Consider the following 21238-nt stretch of genomic DNA (forward strand, 5'->3'; position numbering starts at 1 on the left):
CCCCCATGTTGCTTTCATGACAGTGAGTTCTCATGAGATCTGACAGTTTTATAAGGGGCTCTTCCCCCTTCCCTCTCACTCTCTCTCACCTGCCACCATGTAAGACCTGCGTGCTTTTCCTTCTGCCATGATTGTAAGATTAATGACGCATCCCCAGCCATTTGGAACTGTGAGTCAATTAAAACTCTTTTCTTTATAAATGACTGAGTCTCAGGTATTTCTTCATAGCAGACTGAGAACAGACTAATACACTGACATTCCCTTCTGCTACCGGTTGGAGAAAACAGTGCTTCTAAGACTCATGTGATTAGATTAGGCCTACCTGGATAATCTCTCTGAATACTAACCTTCATTACATCTGCAGAATCCCTTTTGCCACATAATACAGCACAATCACAAGTGTGGTATCTCTTCATATTAATAGTCTTGAGTATTAGAGTGGGGAATCTAGGGGGAGCATTTTAGGGTTTTGCCTACTATAGTGATATTCAGACTGTTTAAAAAACCAATCAATCCAAATGTAGGCCAGTTTTGGTGCTGGAACAGGGTCCTAGATTCTAGCAGCTGTTCCAAATGTTACCCTTTACTCGCTGGATTGTCAGGAGGTCTGGGTATGTCATAGAAGGAACAGCTGGAGTGGCACCTATTTACCAACTGGTATGGAAATGTTTCAATATTTTAACAGTTGAGTAGCCATATCAGTGCATAGCAGTTGGTTATCAGTCCTGCTGATAGAGAGTTAAAATCATGGTATTGTGTGTGAAGTGCTGCTTTGAGAGTCTCTGCTTTGAAAGTCTCTGCTTTGAGAATCTGAGGTTGGTCCTAGATGACTGGGGGTGGGTGGGGAGACCACCTGCCCTTCTTGGCACTTAGATGGTATGCAACAGCCCTCTCTAGTCTTGCCTGCTATCTTGTGTTGCCAGGTTTGTTTGGAAGAATGTCGTCATTTGCATGAATGTGTTCTGCAGTGGAAGAGTCCATTCATCATCTGGGCCTCCAAATGCTGCCACCCTAAGGGAGACAACCAATTATATATATTTGGACTCTCCCCAAGCCATCCAGCAGCTGTGGCTCAGTGAAGCAAGTGCTGTTTACTTATTTTCAGCATTAAAGCAAATACTCCATAGCAGCCAAAGAAACCAAGGGTTCTTATTAACTTGCTGAATGAGGCTTTATCACAGACCGTAATGAGCACTATGTTTTGGGAGGACTAATCTCAGGCAACAGAGATGGCCATTGTGGGTGGGTAGGGGGTAGGAATAGGGCCTAAGGTAATGAACTTTGTGGGATTGATCTTATCTCTTCCACCTAATATTTTTTAACGGATGAATCTGATTAAAATGGCACTGAGGGCAGCTTTGGTTGATGGAGCTTGTGCCTATACATCAGGGACAGCAGTGACAAGGTAGATGTATTTTAAAAAGTGTCATTGAGAGTAATAAGGAGATTGAGGGAGATATAAGAATAAAAGGAGAAGTAAATCACTGCTAATTGTCAATAACAATAATATACAATATGGCCAGCTTCACCTGCTGATGCTGGGACCACAGAGCACAGGCCTGGAGTGATTCCTGCTTCACTGTATCTTAAGAATAACTCTATACACTACTGAGGTGGAGCCTCCTATGACATGGAAATACAAATTGCTACAGAGCCATATATTCACATCACCAGCATCTCTGAATCCTGCATGGAACATTGATAAAGAGCTTAACCCTTCAAGGGATTGGTATTACCTGATGTTCTTGAGGACTGTCCTAGAATGTACACAAAACAGATTCACAGTGAGGCATGTTGACAACTCAGTCCCTACCTAGACTGAATCAGCCTGTGATACCTTTTAAAATAGGAGAAATTTGTCTTCAGTGGTTTCCCTTTCTGTAACCTTTCTCCCTATATCAAGGACCTTGTAAAAATTACATTCAGTACTGAAGCAGAGATGTTGCAAATGAAATTAAATCTACTTTCTGGCCCTTACCACTTAAGCAGATCCAGGTATTTTTGGAATCAGGTTGTCCAATATCATGATCCCACTGGATCCATTTCCAAACGGTAAAAACACACTCCCGTGGGATCCAAAAGCAGTAAAGATATTATTCAGAATGGTTGGCCATGACTTCAGATTTATGAGATGGTATAGACTCCATTTAGGCCATCTACCGTTGGCTCCCTCCCAAGCCAATGTGTTTTCTTTGGGTGCAGCAGTAGGTGGCATTAAAACAAAACTTACTACCAGCAGGTGGTGATGGGAGCTGGAGTTGATTATTTTCGCCCTTCCTAGAAAATGTCACTGAGCTCAGTGAGAAGGACCACAGCCCTGCATTAGGTGACAAGAAAATCTCTCCCTTTTCTACTGTCACAAGGAAAAATCAGCTATCAGACACCCAGTGAGAAAATTACAAATGCCTTTGCATGAATATTGCCATCTTTGGCAGGGGTGAAGGATAGAATGCCAAGCAGAGGGGATGGAAAAGTCAATTCCTGAGATTCCATGCCTGCCCCTGCCCCCTTATAGAGATAGAGTAGGAGTGAACATAAATCATTTTAGAGTTCTTGGCCTAGTTGTTTGAATGAGGGGGAATGAGTGAATGGAACTGAACTATATTGAATTTCAAATGCAACAGAAAAACAGAATTTCAGAGCTAGAAAGGACCTTGTGAGCCTATCTTGTTAATCTGTAGGCACCCAGACACATAGGATGTCAGAGCTAGCAAGGATATTAAAAACCATTGATTTCAATACCCTCACTTTTGGATGATGACACTGAGGCTCAAGAGGGAAAAGTAAGTTACTAAAGACATGCAGTTATAAACCACAGAACCAGGATTAGAGTCCCTGGTTTATTAACTTCAAATCTTTTTTTCCACTACACTCCTCTCCCTTCTCTACCACCTAGATACCTAATATCTAAACTATCCTAGCAGACAATTTTATATCCTAATTTTTTAAACTCTCCAATAACAGAAATTCTATAGACCCACCTGTGAGAATATATTTATTTCATTGCCATTTATAGTTAGGAATTTCTCCCAAATAGGTAACTCAAAAGCCTCCTACTCCATTCCTTTTTGGTTCTGTCCTTAGTGGAAATGGATCACAGACGTTCACTATTAACAATAACATTTAAGACATGGACAATGTGCATGTATGGGTATGTGTGTGTGTGTGTGCATATATATATATGCACATACACATATACATACATATATATATCTATGTATATGTAACAAATAATTTGAGCTTCTTTTCTATAGGCTAAATAACTCCTCAGTGGCAAACCAAATCTGAGAAATAGCATCTAGAAAGGAAAACAAGACGTGGGTTTATTTATTTTGTACTTTCTCTGCTACAGCAAAAACTTTGAGCAACAGACTGATCCAGAGGGGGTAATCTAGCATTATAGTAGGAACTACACATCCAAATTTACTAATGCCCAACTAAATCAGACCTCAGGTAATGAGGACTCCTTTGCCAAAACTCAATTTCTAGGAATTATATGCAGATTAAAATAAAATAAGCTAAGGTTAGATATGTACTTTGACATAAAAAACCAGGGCAGGGACTAAATTGATCCTGTATCCTACACTTTCACTATTTCTAGTCTAGGGTAATAAACACTGCTGATCTAAATGGTAACATGATGGTGCAAAAACATTCAGCAATGGACTGTACTTAGGAGTGCCTTGCAATGGAGTGCAGTTACTTATATATACTTGATTAAAAAATAGCCACTGGCTGGGTGCAGTGGCTGATGCCTGTAATCCCAGCACTTAGGGAGGCTGAGGTGGGAGGATCACTTGAGGCCAGGAGTTTCAGACCAGCCTGGGCAACATATCAGGACCCCATCTCTATTTTTTAAAATAGGAAAAAACGTAGCCCCCTCCCCTCTCTGTCTCTCTCTCAGAAGACCATCCTTGTCAATGGGATTCTTAGTTTTCAGAGGGAGATGTTTGTAGTGAATAGGGAGATAGGGCTCTCTTGCCTAGAGAACCAGATCAGCTGAATTAACCCTGGAGATGAGTGAGGTGACACGTTGTAGCCAAATTATGCTCAAACCCTGAGTTTTCCACTGAGGCAAGAAAATTGATTCTGAAATTTAGAAATATTTTCAATAAGTAGCTAGAAAATCTTATTCACTCCAATAACTTAGATGATGAAGATTCTGTAGACTAAGAGTCCAACCTGAATTGCATTGGAAAGAAATAATTCAGTCTAACAACTAGGAAAGCTAATGTAAATTAATTGAGGCAGACGAACTCTTTCATTGAGCTTCTAATGAACTCTATGCCGATGTTGCCCCAACCTGAAACCAAAGTAAGCACGCTTGTAAAGCAAAGCTACTCACGGCAATAAGCTGATAGGAGTTGTTCATCATAGCAATCAGCATGTTCAGCAGCACTACCAGGGAGATGACGTTGTATGTTCCAAACATGGTAGCTCCTACAAACTCGGTGAATTCGTGTCTGGCTTTCACATTGGTGACATATAGATTTAAAAGGCCAAATACAGACCAGAAGAGTGACTGAAGAGTCTCAAAGAGCCTAAAAGAGATCAAAGAGCAGGTTAGTTAATTCTTTAAGAAGAGCAAGAAAAGAGAGAGAAAATGTAAGCTGATCTGCTTAACGAAGGGGCTGCCAGATCTGTGACAGATAAACTGGTGATCTCACATATTTTGGGCTCTTCCCTAACACAGACTGACCATCCATGTCCATTTGTTTGTTTGTTTCCACTTTTATGTCTTATGCTTTGCTTTTCTACCTGAAATACCATTCCCTCTTCTCAGTCTATGCGTAGCCTAAAAATTTTCAAGGCTTATTTCAAGAGCTATTTCCTCTACCAAACTTTCCCTTTTGTCTTCAGACCATGTTATTTTTTTACCATTCTAATTATGCAGAGGCAATACATGCAGTGGTTAAGAATACGGTGCTTGAGGCCAGGAGTGGTGGCTCACGCTTGTAATCCCAGCACTTCGGGAGGCCGAGGCGGGTGGATCACAAGGTCAGGAGATCGAGACCATCCTGGCTAATACGGTGAAACCCCGTCTCTACTAAAAATACAAAAAATTAGCCGGGCATGGTGGCGGGTGCCTGTAGTCCCAGCTACTCGGGAGGCTGAGGCAGGAGAATGGTGCTTGAGTTAGATTGCACTGGGTTAGGATCTCAGTTCTGGCATTTGCTGGCTGAGTGAACATGAGAACAAATTACCATTTCTGATACTTCTTTTGTGGCTCTCACAGGACCCAGATAACTCTAAACTGCATGGAGGAGCTTGAGGATTCTCAAATTAACACTTTATACAGATAATTGTTAATGATATATTAACCAACTGTTATTGAGGCTTTTGAGAACTCAACTATTATTGAGAACTTATAAGCATGTTAGGTACTTTTACATACATACATTATCATTATGATCCTTGTAAAATTTTATTGTTACTGATGACGAAACAGAGATTCAGAGATTGAATGACTTGCCCAAGGACACCTTACTAGTATGTTTTGAGCCAGATCTCAAATCTAGGTCTGTCTGCCCTTCCAAAACCACTATATTGATGGCTTCTCAAATTATTATTTCCTCTCTTAGACTTCACATCCAAATATGTAACTGCAATGATATGCTTTTGGTGTCTAGGGTTTCTTTTGCTTTATATTCAGAAATCTGAATACAGCAATAAAATGCAGCCAGTTCGTGGGTGGCAGAGATTAGCCATTGCCCAAGCCTATGGAAACCATGCAGAACATAAGAAATGCTACTTTAAGAATGGATGCATTTTTCAGTGTGCTCAAAATGTGTTGTTCTTAATGAGCACAATGTATTTTGAGAGTCTTAGGGATTTGTTCTTCGGTTCATTTTAGAGGTGGGTGAGAGGTACTTTAAGGAGTCCCTCTGTCTGAAAGTGCTCTGCCCCCTGATCTTTACACAGCTGCCTTCTTATCATCAAGGTCTCAGCTCAAATGTCACTTCTTCAGAGAGGCTTTTCTTGGTTGCTCTACCTAATGTAGCTCCATCAGTTTTTCTCTATCCTATTGTCTTGTTTAATTTTCTTTGTAGCACTTGAAGCTTCATAAAATTATATTAGGTAATTTTTGGTTTAAATGGTTATTTTCCGTCCCTCTCTACTATAATGTAAGCTCTATGGAGGCAGAGACATAGCTGCTAGGTAGCTGGCACATAATAGGGACTAAATGACATTTATTGAAGAAATGAATGAATATATGAAAACTATCACTATTACTGTTATCATTAGATTAAAGTGGAGAAGATTCCAATCCCATTGACAATTTCGCAGTCAGTAGGCTGCACAAAAAGGGCTAGTTTATTTTGTTTAAGGCTGTGCTCTCCACTGGCCTGACTCTCAAGGGCCCTTTTCAGGGCTGCCTGGGCAATGTGCACATGGCCCTTCTCAACTTGCTAAGTGGCTCTTCTCTGATTATCATAGATAAATTCCATGATCTTTTCAGCATCATGCTGCTAGAGAGCTAGCCTAAAAGGAATAAATTTGCTTTTTGTTTGGTGAAAGTAAATGCCAGCTGGTGAAGCAGTTGAGAATCAATAGTAAGATGAGAGTCTGGAGTTCAGGGGCCAGGGCACAAGAACCAGACAATATGGCAAGTCAGACCTATCACAGGATCTAAATTTTCAGGAGACTCTACCAGCCAGGGCCAGGCAATACAATGCATCGCAGAACCAGGCAGAGGGTTGAAAAATGAGGAAGACATGGGGCTAAGTAATCTGGCCCCTGCTAGGAGGGCACAGTCAACACCTGATGATGCCTATTAGATACTAGAAATCAGGCAGGCAGGAGGCCAGCAGTAAATAGCACAAGCAGCTAGCACAGCTGCTAGGTAACAGAAGCCAGGGCAGATTGTAGTTCAGAATTTTAAAGAGCAGCTGCAGTGAGTAGGAATGTCATTCTGAGGAACCAGAGTCCCTGGAAGCTGAATGACCTTGAACACAGAATGCATTCAGTAAGTGTTTGTTGATTTCCTGACAGACAATAAGGCCACAAACTAGGGCAAATATGTAATCAATATGTTGGTAGAGTCTTAGTTAATTGGTTGCTTCTCCTGAATAGATGTTACCTTCACCTCTACCCCTACAACAATTAAAATTGCAATGGCTTATGCTTGAGGATAGAGTTTATTGCTAGTTGTTCCACTGACAGATACAAACGTTCCCTAAAAGTAAAAGTCTGAGCATTTAAAATCTTCCCTCAGCCAGGCATGGTGGCTCATGCCTATAATCCCAGAGCTTTGGGAGGCAATATTGGAAGGATTACTTGAACCCACGAGTTTGAGACCAGCCTGAGCAACATAACAAAGCCCCGTTATCAAAAAAAAAAAAAAAAAAAAAAGCCAGGTATGGTGGCATGTGCCTGTAGTCTCAGCTACGTGGGAGGCTGAGGTGGGAGGATTGCTTGAGCCCAGGAATTTGAGGCTGCGGTGAGCTATGATCATGCCACTGCACTCCAGCCTGGGTGACAGGGCTAGACCCTGTCTCTCTCTACATATGAGTAAATAAATAAATAATAAACAAACAATGAATGCATGCACAAATAAATAAATAAATCTGCCTTCAACTGTGCTGATATTCTAGTCAGGGAAACCTTATGGATAAAATTGTACAACAGGGGAAAATGGGGAGGGATAGGAAAGATCATTCCTCCGTTTTGGTGGTTGGTAGTGAGAATGTCCTCAACATGTTTCTCAAAATATTACAGTGTGGTCCGGTCATCAGGAGAAGCTGGCCTGCTGAAAAGCATGCCCAGGTAAAATGAGGGACTGTCATGTGAGGTGGAAAAGAATTTTCTGGTGAGACATCTGCTGGAGGTTCTGTGGCTTCTAGACTCAGTTTAATACACAGGGAAAGGGCCACCACTGGTGGTGGTGGGGGTGTACTACTTGGTGCTGGGTCTATAATAAAGTCATCACAGGGATGGAAAGACTTGTTGACAAACCATAGAATCTTAATAACAAAGGACTATCTTTTCAATTTTAAAGAGGGATTATTTTAGAAAAAAGCAACTAGTCCATTTTTATTTAGCAGAGAGTAAACAAACATATGGAACTTGCTAGCTCAAGAAGAGGCATAGACTGAAGATACAAAGATTCAAGAAAACTTGATATTAAATGCACAGAAGACAAATCCATAACAGGTGGTTAAGGGAGAACTTGCACATGTTGGGAGCCATCCACAAATAGATCACAAAGCTAAGAGGGGTAAAGTAGAACAGAGATGGGAACTCAGTCCTCTGAACATTTGCCGAAAGTCTCATCTTTGAGATGAGGAATTACCCTTTCAAAAAGTAGAAAGAGTATGGAGAGGATTTACTTCTCTGGACCTAATTCAGACCAACAAAGAAGAACTAGAGGGTGAACTCGAAGTTAAAGGCTTGTTGGGAGAAAGCAGGGACATCATCCTATATTTCCCAAGTTGTATGTTGATAGCCTAAATGGAGCAAAAGCTGTAATCCCAACACAGGTGACCCTTTGGTATCACCCTTACCCATTCCACAGTTCCCTGGACCTGCTATTTCTCATTCCACTATGCCTTTGACAAGCTCCTGTCTCTGGATAGGATACCCTCACCCTGCCCCAATCTCTAGCTTCTACTTCTTTCCTTTCTCCTTTTCTGTCTAATTCTTGTTTGACCTTTGAGGCTCAGTTGAAGCCCCACCTCCTCTAGAAGCCTGCCCCAACTCCTTTCCTACAAGGCTGGGTTAGATGCTCCTCTTTTTTGCTCCCATAGCACCCAAGCCTTGTTCCATAAATGCACAAATCACACTGTAGAGGCAATAGAGGAGAGTGCCTAAGCGAGAACTTTAGACCCCACCATTTATTAAATAACATTGGGAAAGTTACATAGCCTCTTTCAACTTCAAGTTTTCCTCATCTCAAAAATGATTCTTGGTAAGATAAATACTAATTGCTAACATTTATTGTGCTCTTACTATATGCCAAGCATTGTGCTAAGTGCTTTGCATATACAGTTGTCCCTCGATATCTGCAAAGGGTTGGTTCCAGGACCTCCTACAGATACCCAAATCCATGGGTGCTCAAGTTCCTTATATAAAATGGCATAGTGTTTATGTATAACGTAAGCACATATCCTCCCATATACTTTTTCATTTTTATTTTTATATTTATTTATTTATTTATTTTTAGAGAAAAGATCTCACTCTGTCGTCCAGGCTGGAGTGTGGTAGCACAATTATTGCTCGCTGCAGTTTTGAACTCCTGGGCTCAAGTGACCCTCCTGCCTCAGTCTCCTGAGTAGGTAGGACTATAGGCATGCACCACCACACCCAGCTAATTTTTTTCAAAATGCGGTGGCTCACGCCTACAATCCCAGCACTTTGGGAGGCCAAGTTGGGTGGATCACGAGGTCAGGAGATCGAGACCATCATGGCTAACACGGTGAAACCCCATCTCTACGAAAAATACAAAAAATTAGCAGGGCATGGTGGCGGGCGCCTGTAGTCCCAGCTACTCGGGAGGTTGAGGTAGGAGAATGGTGTGAACCCGGGAGGTGGAGCTTGCAGTGAGCCGAGATCGTGCCACTGCACTGCAGCCTGGGTGACAGAGCGAGACTCCGTCTCAAACAAAAACAAAAACAAAAGAACAATTTTTGGAGAGACAGGTGTCTTGCTATATTGCCCATGCTTGTGTTGAACTCTTAGCCTCAAGTGATCCTCCTGCTTCAGCCTCCCAAAGTGTTGGAATTACAGGCATGAACCACCATGCCTGGCCCATTCCATATACTTTATATCATCTCTAGATTACTTATGATAGCTAATACAATGAGAATGCCATGTAAATGGCTATATTTATATTTATAGCATGTAAATGCTATATTGTATTATTTAGAGAATAATGACAGGAAAAAAAGTCTGTACATATTCAGTACAGATGCAACCATTCATCTTTTAAAAAATATTTTTGATCCACGGATGGTTGAATCCATGGATGCAAAAGACATAGATATGAAGGGCTGACTATATTATATTTGGCTATACATCTATAAAGTAGCGACTATTGTTCTTCTATTTTTCCGATGAGATACTGAGGCACAGAGTGGTCACACAGGCAGGCAGTATCAGAGGTAGAGTTTGTACCCAGCTCTTTTGACTCTGAAGCCCACACACATAGCCTTATAACTGTATCACCTAAGATACTGCATGTAAAGTGCTCAGCACTTTAAAGTACTTTGCATATGGTAAGCATTAATAATAGCAGCTATTCTAATTGTTCATTTGCGTTCCCCATTAGACTATGAACTTCTTAAAGATAAGGATTCCATCTTCCTTGGTATCCTCATTGCCTGGTACATAGGAATTGTTGAAGAAATGTTTATTGAAGGAGTCTATAAAAGATGACAGGAGAAACACATAACCAAGAAAAGTACAAACGAGTAGCACCATCCTGTGATAATAGCATCAGGAAGGATATGGACTGGAATTAGGAGGAAAAGCCAGAGATAACCAATAAGAACCTTTATGACCTGACCAGAACAAAAAGAAGAGTGTTTGATGGGAACTACGTGTGTATCCATGTTAACAAGATAGGAAAATATTGGCTGAATGATGGGTGGAGAAATCACCACTGATTAAGTAGAAGTAGCTGCAAATGAATGGTAATAGCCTTGAAGGAGGTCACAGTGGCCTGCTAGGTCATGGCTCTGTCCTTTTTCGCTTTTCGTGTGTTCATGATTATTGCAGCTGTATACAACAAATCTTACGTACCTTTACAAAACCAGTCTTACACCTGTATCCCTAGGTAAAAGTACAGACTGGAGCTTGTATGCCTAGATTGAAATCCTGTCTTTGCTACTTACCATCTATGCAACTCGGGACAGCCTGATTAACTGCGTTGTACTCTAGTTTCCCTATCTGTAAAATGGATAATAACAACACTGTCTACCTGATAGCATGGCAGTGAGGATTACATGAGTTAATTCACGAAAAGCTGATTTGTAATAGTGCCTGTTCCTAGCACGCAGTAAATATTGATTATTTTCATTATTATTATTAAACCTTCCACCTTGTTATTTTACATTCCTTTGTCTTTATAGATTATTATTCATTTGAATGTCTAATTGTACATAGTTGCAATCATAGTTTATACAATCTCTGGTGTTTGTTTGTTCTTGAGACAGAGTCTCCATGCGATGCCCAGGCTGGAGTGCAATGGCACAATCTCGGCTCACTGCAATCTCCACTTCCCGGGTTCAAGTGATTCTCCTGCCCCAGCCTCCTGAGTAGAGGGGATTACAGGTTCATGCCACCATGCCTGGCTAATTTTTGTATTTTTAGTAGAGACGGGATTTCACCATGTTGGCCAGGCTGGTCTCAAACTCCTTACCTTAGGTGATCCACCTGCCTCGGCCTCCCAAGGTGTTGAGATTACAGGCATGAGACACCACGCCCAGCCTGGGATTGATCTATTGATCTATCTATAGCTCTATCTATCTATCTATCTATCTATCTATCTATCTATGTGTGTGTGTATATATATATATTTTTTATATATATATGTATATTTTAGATGGAGTCTCGCTCTGTTGCCCAGGCTGGAGTGAAATGGAGCCATCTTGGCTCACTGCAGTCTCTGGCTCCCGGGTTCAAGCGATTCTCCTGCCCCAGCCTCCCAAGTAGCTGGGATTACAGGTGCCCACCACCACACCTGGCTGATTTTTGTATTTTTAGTAGAGACGGGGTTTCCTCATGTTGGCCAGACTGGCCTCGAACTCCTGACCTCAAGTGATCTGCCCGGTTTAGCCTCCCAAAGTGCTGGGATTACAGGCATGAGCCACAGCGCCCAGCCCACTTTCTGTGATTTTTAAAAAATTACACATTTTGGGTTTAGACACTTTTTAATGTATATACAGAGTCTTCATGTGTATCATTTTAATAGCTGCCCAATATTCCACCCAGCAAATACCAAGCCTGCCTGACAGTTTTTTCAACGCTTTGGATGGAAATCGATGGCATGCTTCTTAGATCTTCAGATGACACAAGACTAGAGGGAAAGCTAATAAACTGGATGACAGGATAAAGACTCAGAAAGACTTCAACACCTTGGAGCAAGGGGCTGGAACTAATAAGATGAAATATATAGGGATCAATGTAGAGCTTTGCTCTTGGGCCAAGTGCCCAAGTACAGGATGAGAGAGGTAGGAGAAAGGCCAAGGGTTTTTGCTGAAAGCAAGCTCAAAGTGGATCAGTAGAGTGACAGAGTTGGCCAGATACTTCAGTCATCCTGGGGGGCAGGGTGGGCAGAAGCAGAAGTAGATTATCTATAATTAAAGACAAGATTACTCTTAGGCCCATGTATGTTGCTGCAAATGGCTTGCACATAAAACTGGTGAAATCTGAATGAGGCCACTGGATTTTATCAGTGTTGATTTCCTGGTTGTGATAATGTACTACAGCTATGCAAGATGTTATGCCTGGGAAAAATGGGTGAAGGATTTACAGATTTCTTTGTCTATTATTTCTTCCGATTACAATGTAACTACAATTATCTCCAAATAAAAAGCTTAAAAAGATAGGATTGCTTTTGGACGTCATCTTTGTCTTTTCACTCAATTGTTCAGTAGCCATGTTGAGCACCTTTATATCTTAGGCCCTCTATGGCAGATGCAAAGCTTACTAAGATGGGAGTCTCAGTCTGGTGGGAGAGAGAGGCACAGATGTCTGAAATACAACAGTTTATGTAACATAATGGAGATGTGTTTAGAATGCCATGGGAAACATGCATTCTAGAAGAAGCCTGCAGCTGAGAGTGGGGTTAGAGTGGATAAGAAAGGCTTTAGAGCAGGTAGCCCTTTGGCAGCAGTTGGAAAGATGGGTATGAGTTTGCCAGGCTGGCTAGGTGAGGATGGGTATTCCATTCAGAGGTAATGGCATGTGATGTACAAAGGTCTGAAGGGCTGAGACACTTTCCTGTAGTTGGAGAACAGCAAAATGTTGACAAAGGAGGAGAGCAGTAAAAGACTGGAGAGGCAAGAGTCAGATTACCAAGGCCCTGTGTGTTATGGTAAAGGGGCAGGATTTTATGGAGAAGATTCAGATATTCTGGCAGGCATGAAGCCAGTGGGAGCCAGGATGCAACAAGTATTTAGAAAGAAACTTCCGCACAGCAAGTACGAGAGTGTTTGGAGAGAAGACCAGATTGGAGGCAGAGAGACCAGTCAAGAGTCTGTTGCCACAGTCCTTGGGAGAAATGATTTAGGCCTGAACCAAGACAGTGGGATGACTGTGTATGTGTGTGTGTGTGTGTGTGTGTGTGTGTGTGTGTGTGTGAGAGAGAGAGAGAGAGAGAAAGAGAGAGAGAGAGAAAGAGAGAGAGGTATTCAAGGGATACTTCAGAAGTAGAACTGATAGGGCTGAGTGACACACTTGATGGTGTGTTTCATGAGGGAAGGTGTAAGAGTCCTATATGACTCCTAGGAGTCTGGTTAGTGTCATTTAATGAGATGAGGAATTAAAGGGGATATAGGTTGGAAGTGAAGATACGGAGAAAAGGAATAAGGAATTTAGTTGTGGACATCCTGTATTTGAGGGGCCTGTGAAACAGCCAGGTATATTCAGGAGGCATCAGGAGATGAGGGCTGGATCAAGTTAGCTTCTTTTTCTCTCACAAGTCCTTTGTCTTCAGAATGATAATGTCTTTCTAATTGCTTCTCTTGACAGCAGGTGAAGGCCACGTATTCCCAGTATGCAATACCAAACTCAAACCCCCAGCTGTACTGTCATGTGGTTGTCAGCAAGGACAATGAGTTTCCCTTAAATTGTATGCCTGAGGAGAAGATTGTTTTTCTCTTTTTTCTTTCTTTCTTTCTTTTTTTTTTTTTTTGGAGACGGAGTTTTGCTCTTGTTGCCCAGGCTGGAGTGGAGTGCAATGGCGTGATCTCGGCTCACTGCAACCTCTGCCTCCTGGGTTCAAGCGATTCTCCTGCCTCAGCCTCCCAAGTAGCTGGGATTACAGGCATGTGCCACCACACCCGGCTAATTGTGTATTTTTAGTAGAAACAGGGTTTCTCCATGTTGGCCAGGCTGGTCTTGAACTCCCGACCTCAGGTGATCTGCCCACCTTGGCCTCCCAAAGTGCTGGGATTATAGGTGTGGGTCACCGCGACTGGCCTGTTTTTTTCTTTTTTTATGTGGAAGAAAAGCAATGGCATCTCTGGAGAATCAGAAGGAAAAGGATAACAATAAGCGGGTACCAAACTTTCCACCAGATACATAAACAAACTATCCCCTTCTCTAAAAGCAGAATCTTTCTATCTCCCTGGCTGAGTAACGTGTATTTTAACAGGTATGATAAATGCCTGAGGCCGGGTGCAGTGGCTCAGACCTGTAATCCCAGCACTTTGGGAGGCTGAGACGGGTGGATCACCTGAGGTCAGGAGTTCGAGACCAGCCTGGGCAACATGGCAAAACCCCATCTCTACTAAAAATATAAAAACTAGCCAGGCATGGTGGTGGGCACCTATAATCCCAGCTACTCAGGAGGCTGAGGCACAAGAATTGCTTGAACCTGGGAGAGAGAGGTTGCAGTGAGCTGGGATCACGCCACTGTACTCCAGTCTGGGTGACAGAGCAAGACTCCATCTCAATAAATGAATGAATGAATGAATGAATCCCTGAGTTGAGGCATTTAAAAGAAAACATAAATATGAGTCAACCTTCTACGGAGGAAAAAACATCAACTGATAGAGGGAAAGTTGAGGTAACATTACTGCTGATTTTGCCCCACCATGACAATGCTTCTTCACACCCCAAGATATAATTTTATGTATGACAGGTGCCCATTCTTTTCAATTGTCCCTGCTAGGCAAGTGATAGGAGCAAAATGTCAGTTGGCAACAGGGGTGTTAATAATCATTACAAACTTGCAAGGAGGCATTTCATAAATTTCCTCGGCAGAGTACACATGAAAGCATAATTGGCAGGGACCTGACCTCCTGAAAGGCACCTCTCATTCATGTATCTAATTCTGTTGAACACTTTGATGGGAACAAATGCAGTCTCCTGGTGCTCAGGCCACTACACAGTTGCTCTTTATGTTGAAAACAGGTTGCTGTGAGTTCTGTCTCTAGAGTAATGCAGGAGAGGAAGCCATTCCTAGTCAACAGGCACTAGCGAGCTGATAAGCTGCTGTTATACACTCCTGGTTGGCTTAACCAAAATAGCACTATCTCTTTGTCAACCCATTTTGGACCCCTTCTCCTTGCACATTAATCTGGTTTCCACACCCAAGATTTAGCCTTGAGTTTCAGGAAGAGAGACAAGGAGCATGGCCTAGTGCAGGAGGTTTAATCATAGATTCCATTCTCCTGTCTATTAACATGCCACTGAGCTGTGGTTTGTGAGAATCCATTTTAGGAAATGCTGCTAGAGACAAATAACAAGAATCAGCTAGATAGCACTGTTTTGTTTTGTTTTGTTTTTTTCTCTATCACTGCAACAGTCCTTTTTTTCTCTGGCCTTTGTTATGGAGCACATTTCTAGAATGTCCAAGTCCACTGAACTGTGTTGGTTTATGGCGTTATAAGGAAAACATTGTATCTTAGTTTAATGACTAAGAATCTTGTATGATCTTGGGGTCATTGCTATGAATACCCAGTGATGAGTTGCACTCTCCCGAAGTAGGGGTGGAGATGGACAAGATGTAGGACACTGAGTTCAGGGTCAGCCCAGGACAGCTCCTAACAGCCTGACATGTACTTATTTGTTTTCTCTTGTCTATTTCCCCTAGCATTGATTTATCAGAAAATAAAAGCCGTTCTGAAGGCTTGAAGGTCCCCCGAAAAGTAGGTCTTGACAGTACTAAGCAAAGGCACAGGAGTTCCATGTGTTCAGAGGCAGTGGACTCGTGGACAGAATCATGAGTTATCTCTTGTGTCCCGAGACATTTCCAATTAGTGCTGGGTGACACTTGGCGCACCTGAAACCTTAAATTAATGTAACAGGAGAGTGGATTCTAGTCCTACCTTCAGCCTGTCCCCTCTCGAGATTACACCTATGAATGGGGGTGCATTAAGATATGTTTGCATCCTTCCTTGATTCACAATAGTAAAGTTAGCTTTGGTAGACACTCGTTCAGAGGAATAGCTTTGCTGTTTCATTACCTTGGTGCCACATTTTGAGTGAGGAATTATCTACCTCACCCCAATTAATTCTTTTAAAAATATGTAATGCTACCAACATAGTTCAGAACCAACTCTTTAGATGACTTCCTGGAATCTCATGTGTGTGCTTGTTTCTTTCCTACCTCACCTAACTTCACTTCGTCCCCTAGTACCCTGTAGCAAGAGAAGAACATTCCTCCACCTCTGACCCTTCGGGTGGATCCACAGTGAGCACTGCCTTCACAGTCAAGTGGCAGTGATGAAGCTGTAGGCTGAAAACAGGACAAAAATGGAGAAGGCGGAAAAAATGGCAAAAAAATAAATAAATAAATAAAGGAAAGGGGATTGTCTTACGTGGAGAAGGCATTGTTCTGTTTCTCACATCGGATCCCCTTGCAGTTGTTAGGCTCATCGATAGCTCTGGTTTCATAATAGAAGTAAAGCTGGTTCAGTCCATTGGCAAAAGCTAGTAGTACCAGGCAGTAGATAAAGAGGAATTTGAGGATATCAAGCAGCATGCGTCCCAAAGAGATCTGCAGAGGTCCTAAGTGGGAGTTGGCTGTGAACAGGGATATGAGACGCAACGAACTTAAAATGTTGGATATTGCGAAGAGTGCTTCCGCAATCAGAGTCGGGTGCCACATTTCCCATTCCTCCCTTGGACGAGAACCATTATACTGAAAGAAACAACAAGTGCACAAGATGAGGGGTACAGTGAACATTTATAAAACTTTCCCTTTTTTCCTTGCTTCCATACCCAAACAAAGCCACCAAAATATGCATCAAGCATTCATTATGCAACAGGCCCCATGCATGACACTATTTGTCTTTCTTGCCCCACCCAATTAACATGTGCTGATAACAACTCTCTTCCTCCCACTCCCATCCATGTATATACCTGGGATGTACACATAGAAGAATAAATTTTAGATCAATCATCTGCAGCAACCACCTGTGGCTTATCAACAGACATTTTCTAACTGTGGGTTTACCAGATTGTTGGGGAGTGTCACTGAAACAGAGGCACTAGTATGCCCAAGATAGTGGGGAAAAATCACCCTGCTTCCTAAAGATTTCAAGCCAAATGTACTTCCTCAATCCCTCACTGGGCTCTGAGCACCATGGACAACGTGCTGTTACTGAAAGACAAGGAGTAGACGCAGCGTTCTCGGTATGCAGTGTTCATTCTCACTCCCTTGCTGACTGCAGTTTGGGGCTGATGGAGGATCCTTAGGGAGCCATTCACTGGAGCTTTCTGCTGAATTTTTAGCAGGCTGTAATGTATTCTACATTACTGCAAATGGCATGTCAACCTTTCAGGTAATGAATTTAGTACTGCCCCATACAGTGGTGTATGGATGTATTTTACAGTTCATTTGACAACTCTGTAAGTTAGAATGTTCCTTTAGCACACATGAAGAACCAGGGGCTTGAAGGAGGGGAAGAACCAATATTTATTGGGTTGGTTACCCATCCCAGGTTTCCAGCCCCCGGCATATTAGGAGTAGCCTTGTAGAAAGATGACTTCATTGTGAGATCTGAGCTCCAATTTGGGCATTGTCACTTAAAACTGCCTGTATCTTTTAATTTCACCACAAAATGAGGATAATGCCTCCTACCCACTGCACATGTTTGTGATTCTGTATCCATATGCAAAAGTCTGTGTACTCCATAAGTGGAGATGTTATGGAAATACAAGGAATTACTTATTACCTTCCCAGGACAGAAGTAGATTTTGCCTGGAATTTAATTTGAAGCATATTGCCTTGAGCTCACATTTAAATATCACAATTTCTCAGGACTAAATGTAAACAACTTTCCTGAGAAAATGTTGCATTGGGGGCCAAATTATATTGTTAGCATTTCTAAAATGTGCTTCAGTTCCAACAACTGAGGAAACTGGTGCGGTTAAAATCACTTGTGTGTATCCAATATTCTTCTCTGTCAGAGGAGCTTGGAGAAACTGTGCCACATTTGTGCTTCTGCTTCGGATAGACTTTTAGGCGGCCAATCAGTTTTACGTACTCTTGGCCAAATCTTATATTTCTACATTTTTCCTCCCCCAACAAACATGCACTGCATTACTGTGAGGGGTAGGAATGGTTATGCCTGTTTTACAAATGGAGGAAGTCCAGATAGGCAGAGTGACTTGCTAAAGATCACACAGCAAGTCAGTGGCAGAGCCAGCAAGAAGTTATCCACGGGTCTCCAGACACTCAGTCTAGCACTATTTCTATTAAATGTTACTTATATGATAGTTGATATCACAGCACAGATGATAGATCAGCCTTTAAAGGTTTGAGGTATATGTGAAAGATAGTCTGTTTGCTGATAACAAAACAGACCTATGTTTTAAAACTAGAAATCAACAACTGGAACATGTATAGCTCATAATTTGGGATTTTCTCTCTCCTCATCCAGAACTGTAACCTCAGGGATGTCTGTTGCCCATGGGATGGTGAATCTGAATTTGTGGAACACTCAGAAGTGTAAAACATGATTCTCATGGCAAATCTATACTTTGAACAGAGATACTTTGCACCTTTGGAGAAAGATATAGTATGTATGTGCAGGGAATAAACATGGAGCTCATCTAGCATAGAGGTTGGCAAACTTTCTGTCAAGAACCAGATAGTACATATTTTTGGCTTTGTGGGCTCTATGGTTCCCATCACAACTACCCAATGCTTCCTTTGTAATCCTAATGGAGCCCTAGACAATATACAACCACAAGGACATGGCAGAAGGCCAGGTTTGGCCCACAGACCATAGTTTGCTGACCCCTGATCTAACACAGTGGTTTTAAACTGTGTTCCTTAGAGCCTGGGGGTTCAATGGAGGCATCTCATAGCTACTGTGGGAGCCAAAGTGGAGACTTAGAAGACTCATTCTTCAAGCCAAACTCAGTCCTTTGGGCTTTTTATATATTGGATTACTGTGTGAGTTTTTGCTTAAAGATGTGGTACCATGGGAAAAAATTTTTTAAAAGGTTGAGCACCACTGATCTAGTTTAACCTACTGCTTATTTATCAGAGGCAGAATCTACAGCTCAGAAAGGTAGAGGGATTGCCCATGGTAACCCTGCTCGTGAGTATCAGATTGGGAATTAAATTCAGATCTCCTGACTCTTGAGTTAGTTGTTGTTGGAGGCAAATGATTTTTCTTACATCCTTTGAAATGGAATGCAGTTAGAAAATTGGCCTCCTTGCCTTTCAAAGGATGTAAATTGCATTTTATAAAGCCTAAAGCAAAATATGAAGAGGAACAGCGTAATGTGGGGACTCAATAGTAATAAGAATTTAAGGGGGGTGTTATTATGTCTTTAGCTAAGCACTGACTGAAGGAAAGGCCATAACTCAGTGGGTAGCATAGTCCAGATTTACTTGGCACACATGGAAGCGAAGCAGTGGTGGAATAGATCTAGGTGGTACTATCCTAGAAAAGCAAAGAATGGTTATACTCCATTTGTAGAATCATCTGGGGGCAATGAGGGTCAATCTTATATATATTTGTTCCTTTTGAGTACTTTGGTGTGTGCCTTTTGGTACTTGCTTTAGATCATGTGAAGTGGAATAGATATTGTTGACTAATTTTGCACTCTAATAAAATAAAGGATCTTTAAAAACAGCTCATTCCTTGGTGCTTCTGTACTGCTTCAGTACAAAGGTGATTGAAAACATTTCAAGGAGCCTATGTCGCAGTTCTTATGGCTTTGTGTCATAGAAGTTGGCTCAGCCTGCTTGGGGAAGGTCATCCAGCCTGGACTTCTGTGGATGGGTAGACCTGATTATCCCCATTTATAAATTCTCATTACAAATCCAAATTTTGCATGTGGCCTGTCTTGCTTTATAAATTCTTTTTTGGGAAGGACTCCAACTTCTTGGCAAAGGTCTCCTTCGAATAAAGTGTTTGCCAGTTAAGGGGCATTTACCCAGCTTAATAGAGCAGATTTATCCTTATACTTTGTGATGGAGAAGTATCTAACTCTTTGGAAGCCTCTCCAGTAAAGTTGGACAGGTTATGTGATTAGCTAATGTTGAGAATCTACAGATACGTTTTTCACATCCCCAAATGTTAATCCTTTTCTTCATCATTTATTCTAAGCTTTCCTGTTTAAACAAAACCCACCAATTTCTAGATTGATAATTTAAGGTCCCTCCAGTGTATAAATACCATTTCCAAAGGAAGAACTTTTCCCTTTACTTTACCGTGTTACTTAGTCAGCAGAGTGCCAGAATGACATGGATTTCACCCAGGCACATTAACCAGGGATTCAAACATTTTCCTCACCAGCTTTTTCTCTTAAGGAAGTTGTAAGTATGTGTTAAATGATCACCACATGTATAGGGCCTACTCTTGGGCTCCTTTCAAAAATGTTTCATGACTGCATTCAATATGCATGCTCTACATAACTCCCAAGGTCTTAAAATTTATGCAATATGTATATTAGGGATACAAAAATAAACTAAGTTGTTGGAGATTTGGGGGACAGCCATATTTCCATTCTAAAAGTCCTTAATGTGGAATTTAGTGCCAAAAAGCATGACTGACTATACAATCTTGGAGACTGAATTGTCAGCCTTTTCTCATGGAGAAGTTTAACTCAGGCTACAAGGAGGACAGCAATCCCATTATTTAATAAGCACCAGACCTGAACTCAGAGCCTCTGATTACCCAAAGTAAGATGTCAAACATGAAGCTATTTTCAGGATAATTTGAGCTGAATGTTGTGTGGGAAAAGCATTAAGGTGGTGCGTGTGTATGTGTGTGTGTGTGTGTACATTATCTGAATTGGTAGAGAAGCACAGGTTGGGTGATACTCAAAATGCTGGATTTATAACTGCTCGAGTGATTATTCTGGTGGTGGAAGTGATGAGAAAGGAAGGGGCTATTAAAAGTCTGTGCCACCTGTAGTCAAGTTTCTGGGATTCTGCTACTTGTCATTATATGAAGAACAGTTGAGATAAATGGGAATGTTTAGCTTTGAGAAGAGACAACTCAGAGGGTTAGGGAGAGAGGACATCATGTCAGAAGCACTGTTAGGAAGAAACAGTCTTGTTTTGTATGACTCCACAGGGAGGAAGAATTACTAATGATTGTGTCAC

General features: G+C 41.7%; 1 protein-coding gene across 1 annotated transcript in view; it reads right to left on the reverse strand.

Annotated features, from left to right (window-relative positions):
• TRPC5 (transient receptor potential cation channel subfamily C member 5) overlaps positions 1 to 21238 on the reverse strand; it is a 303905-nt gene that overhangs the window by 56132 nt on the left and 226535 nt on the right. Inside the window, exons 6-7 of the mRNA XM_016943747.4 lie at positions 16488 to 16810; positions 4346 to 4541 (exon numbers count right to left, since the gene is read on the reverse strand). Coding sequence (XP_016799236.1) covers positions 4346 to 4541; positions 16488 to 16810 — 519 coding nt within the window. The remainder of the gene's footprint in view (positions 1 to 4345; positions 4542 to 16487; positions 16811 to 21238) is intronic.

This window comes from Pan troglodytes, chromosome X (genome assembly GCF_028858775.2).
Source record: "Pan troglodytes isolate AG18354 chromosome X, NHGRI_mPanTro3-v2.0_pri, whole genome shotgun sequence".
In the NCBI taxonomy this organism is placed as follows: Eukaryota; Metazoa; Chordata; class Mammalia; order Primates; family Hominidae; genus Pan; species Pan troglodytes.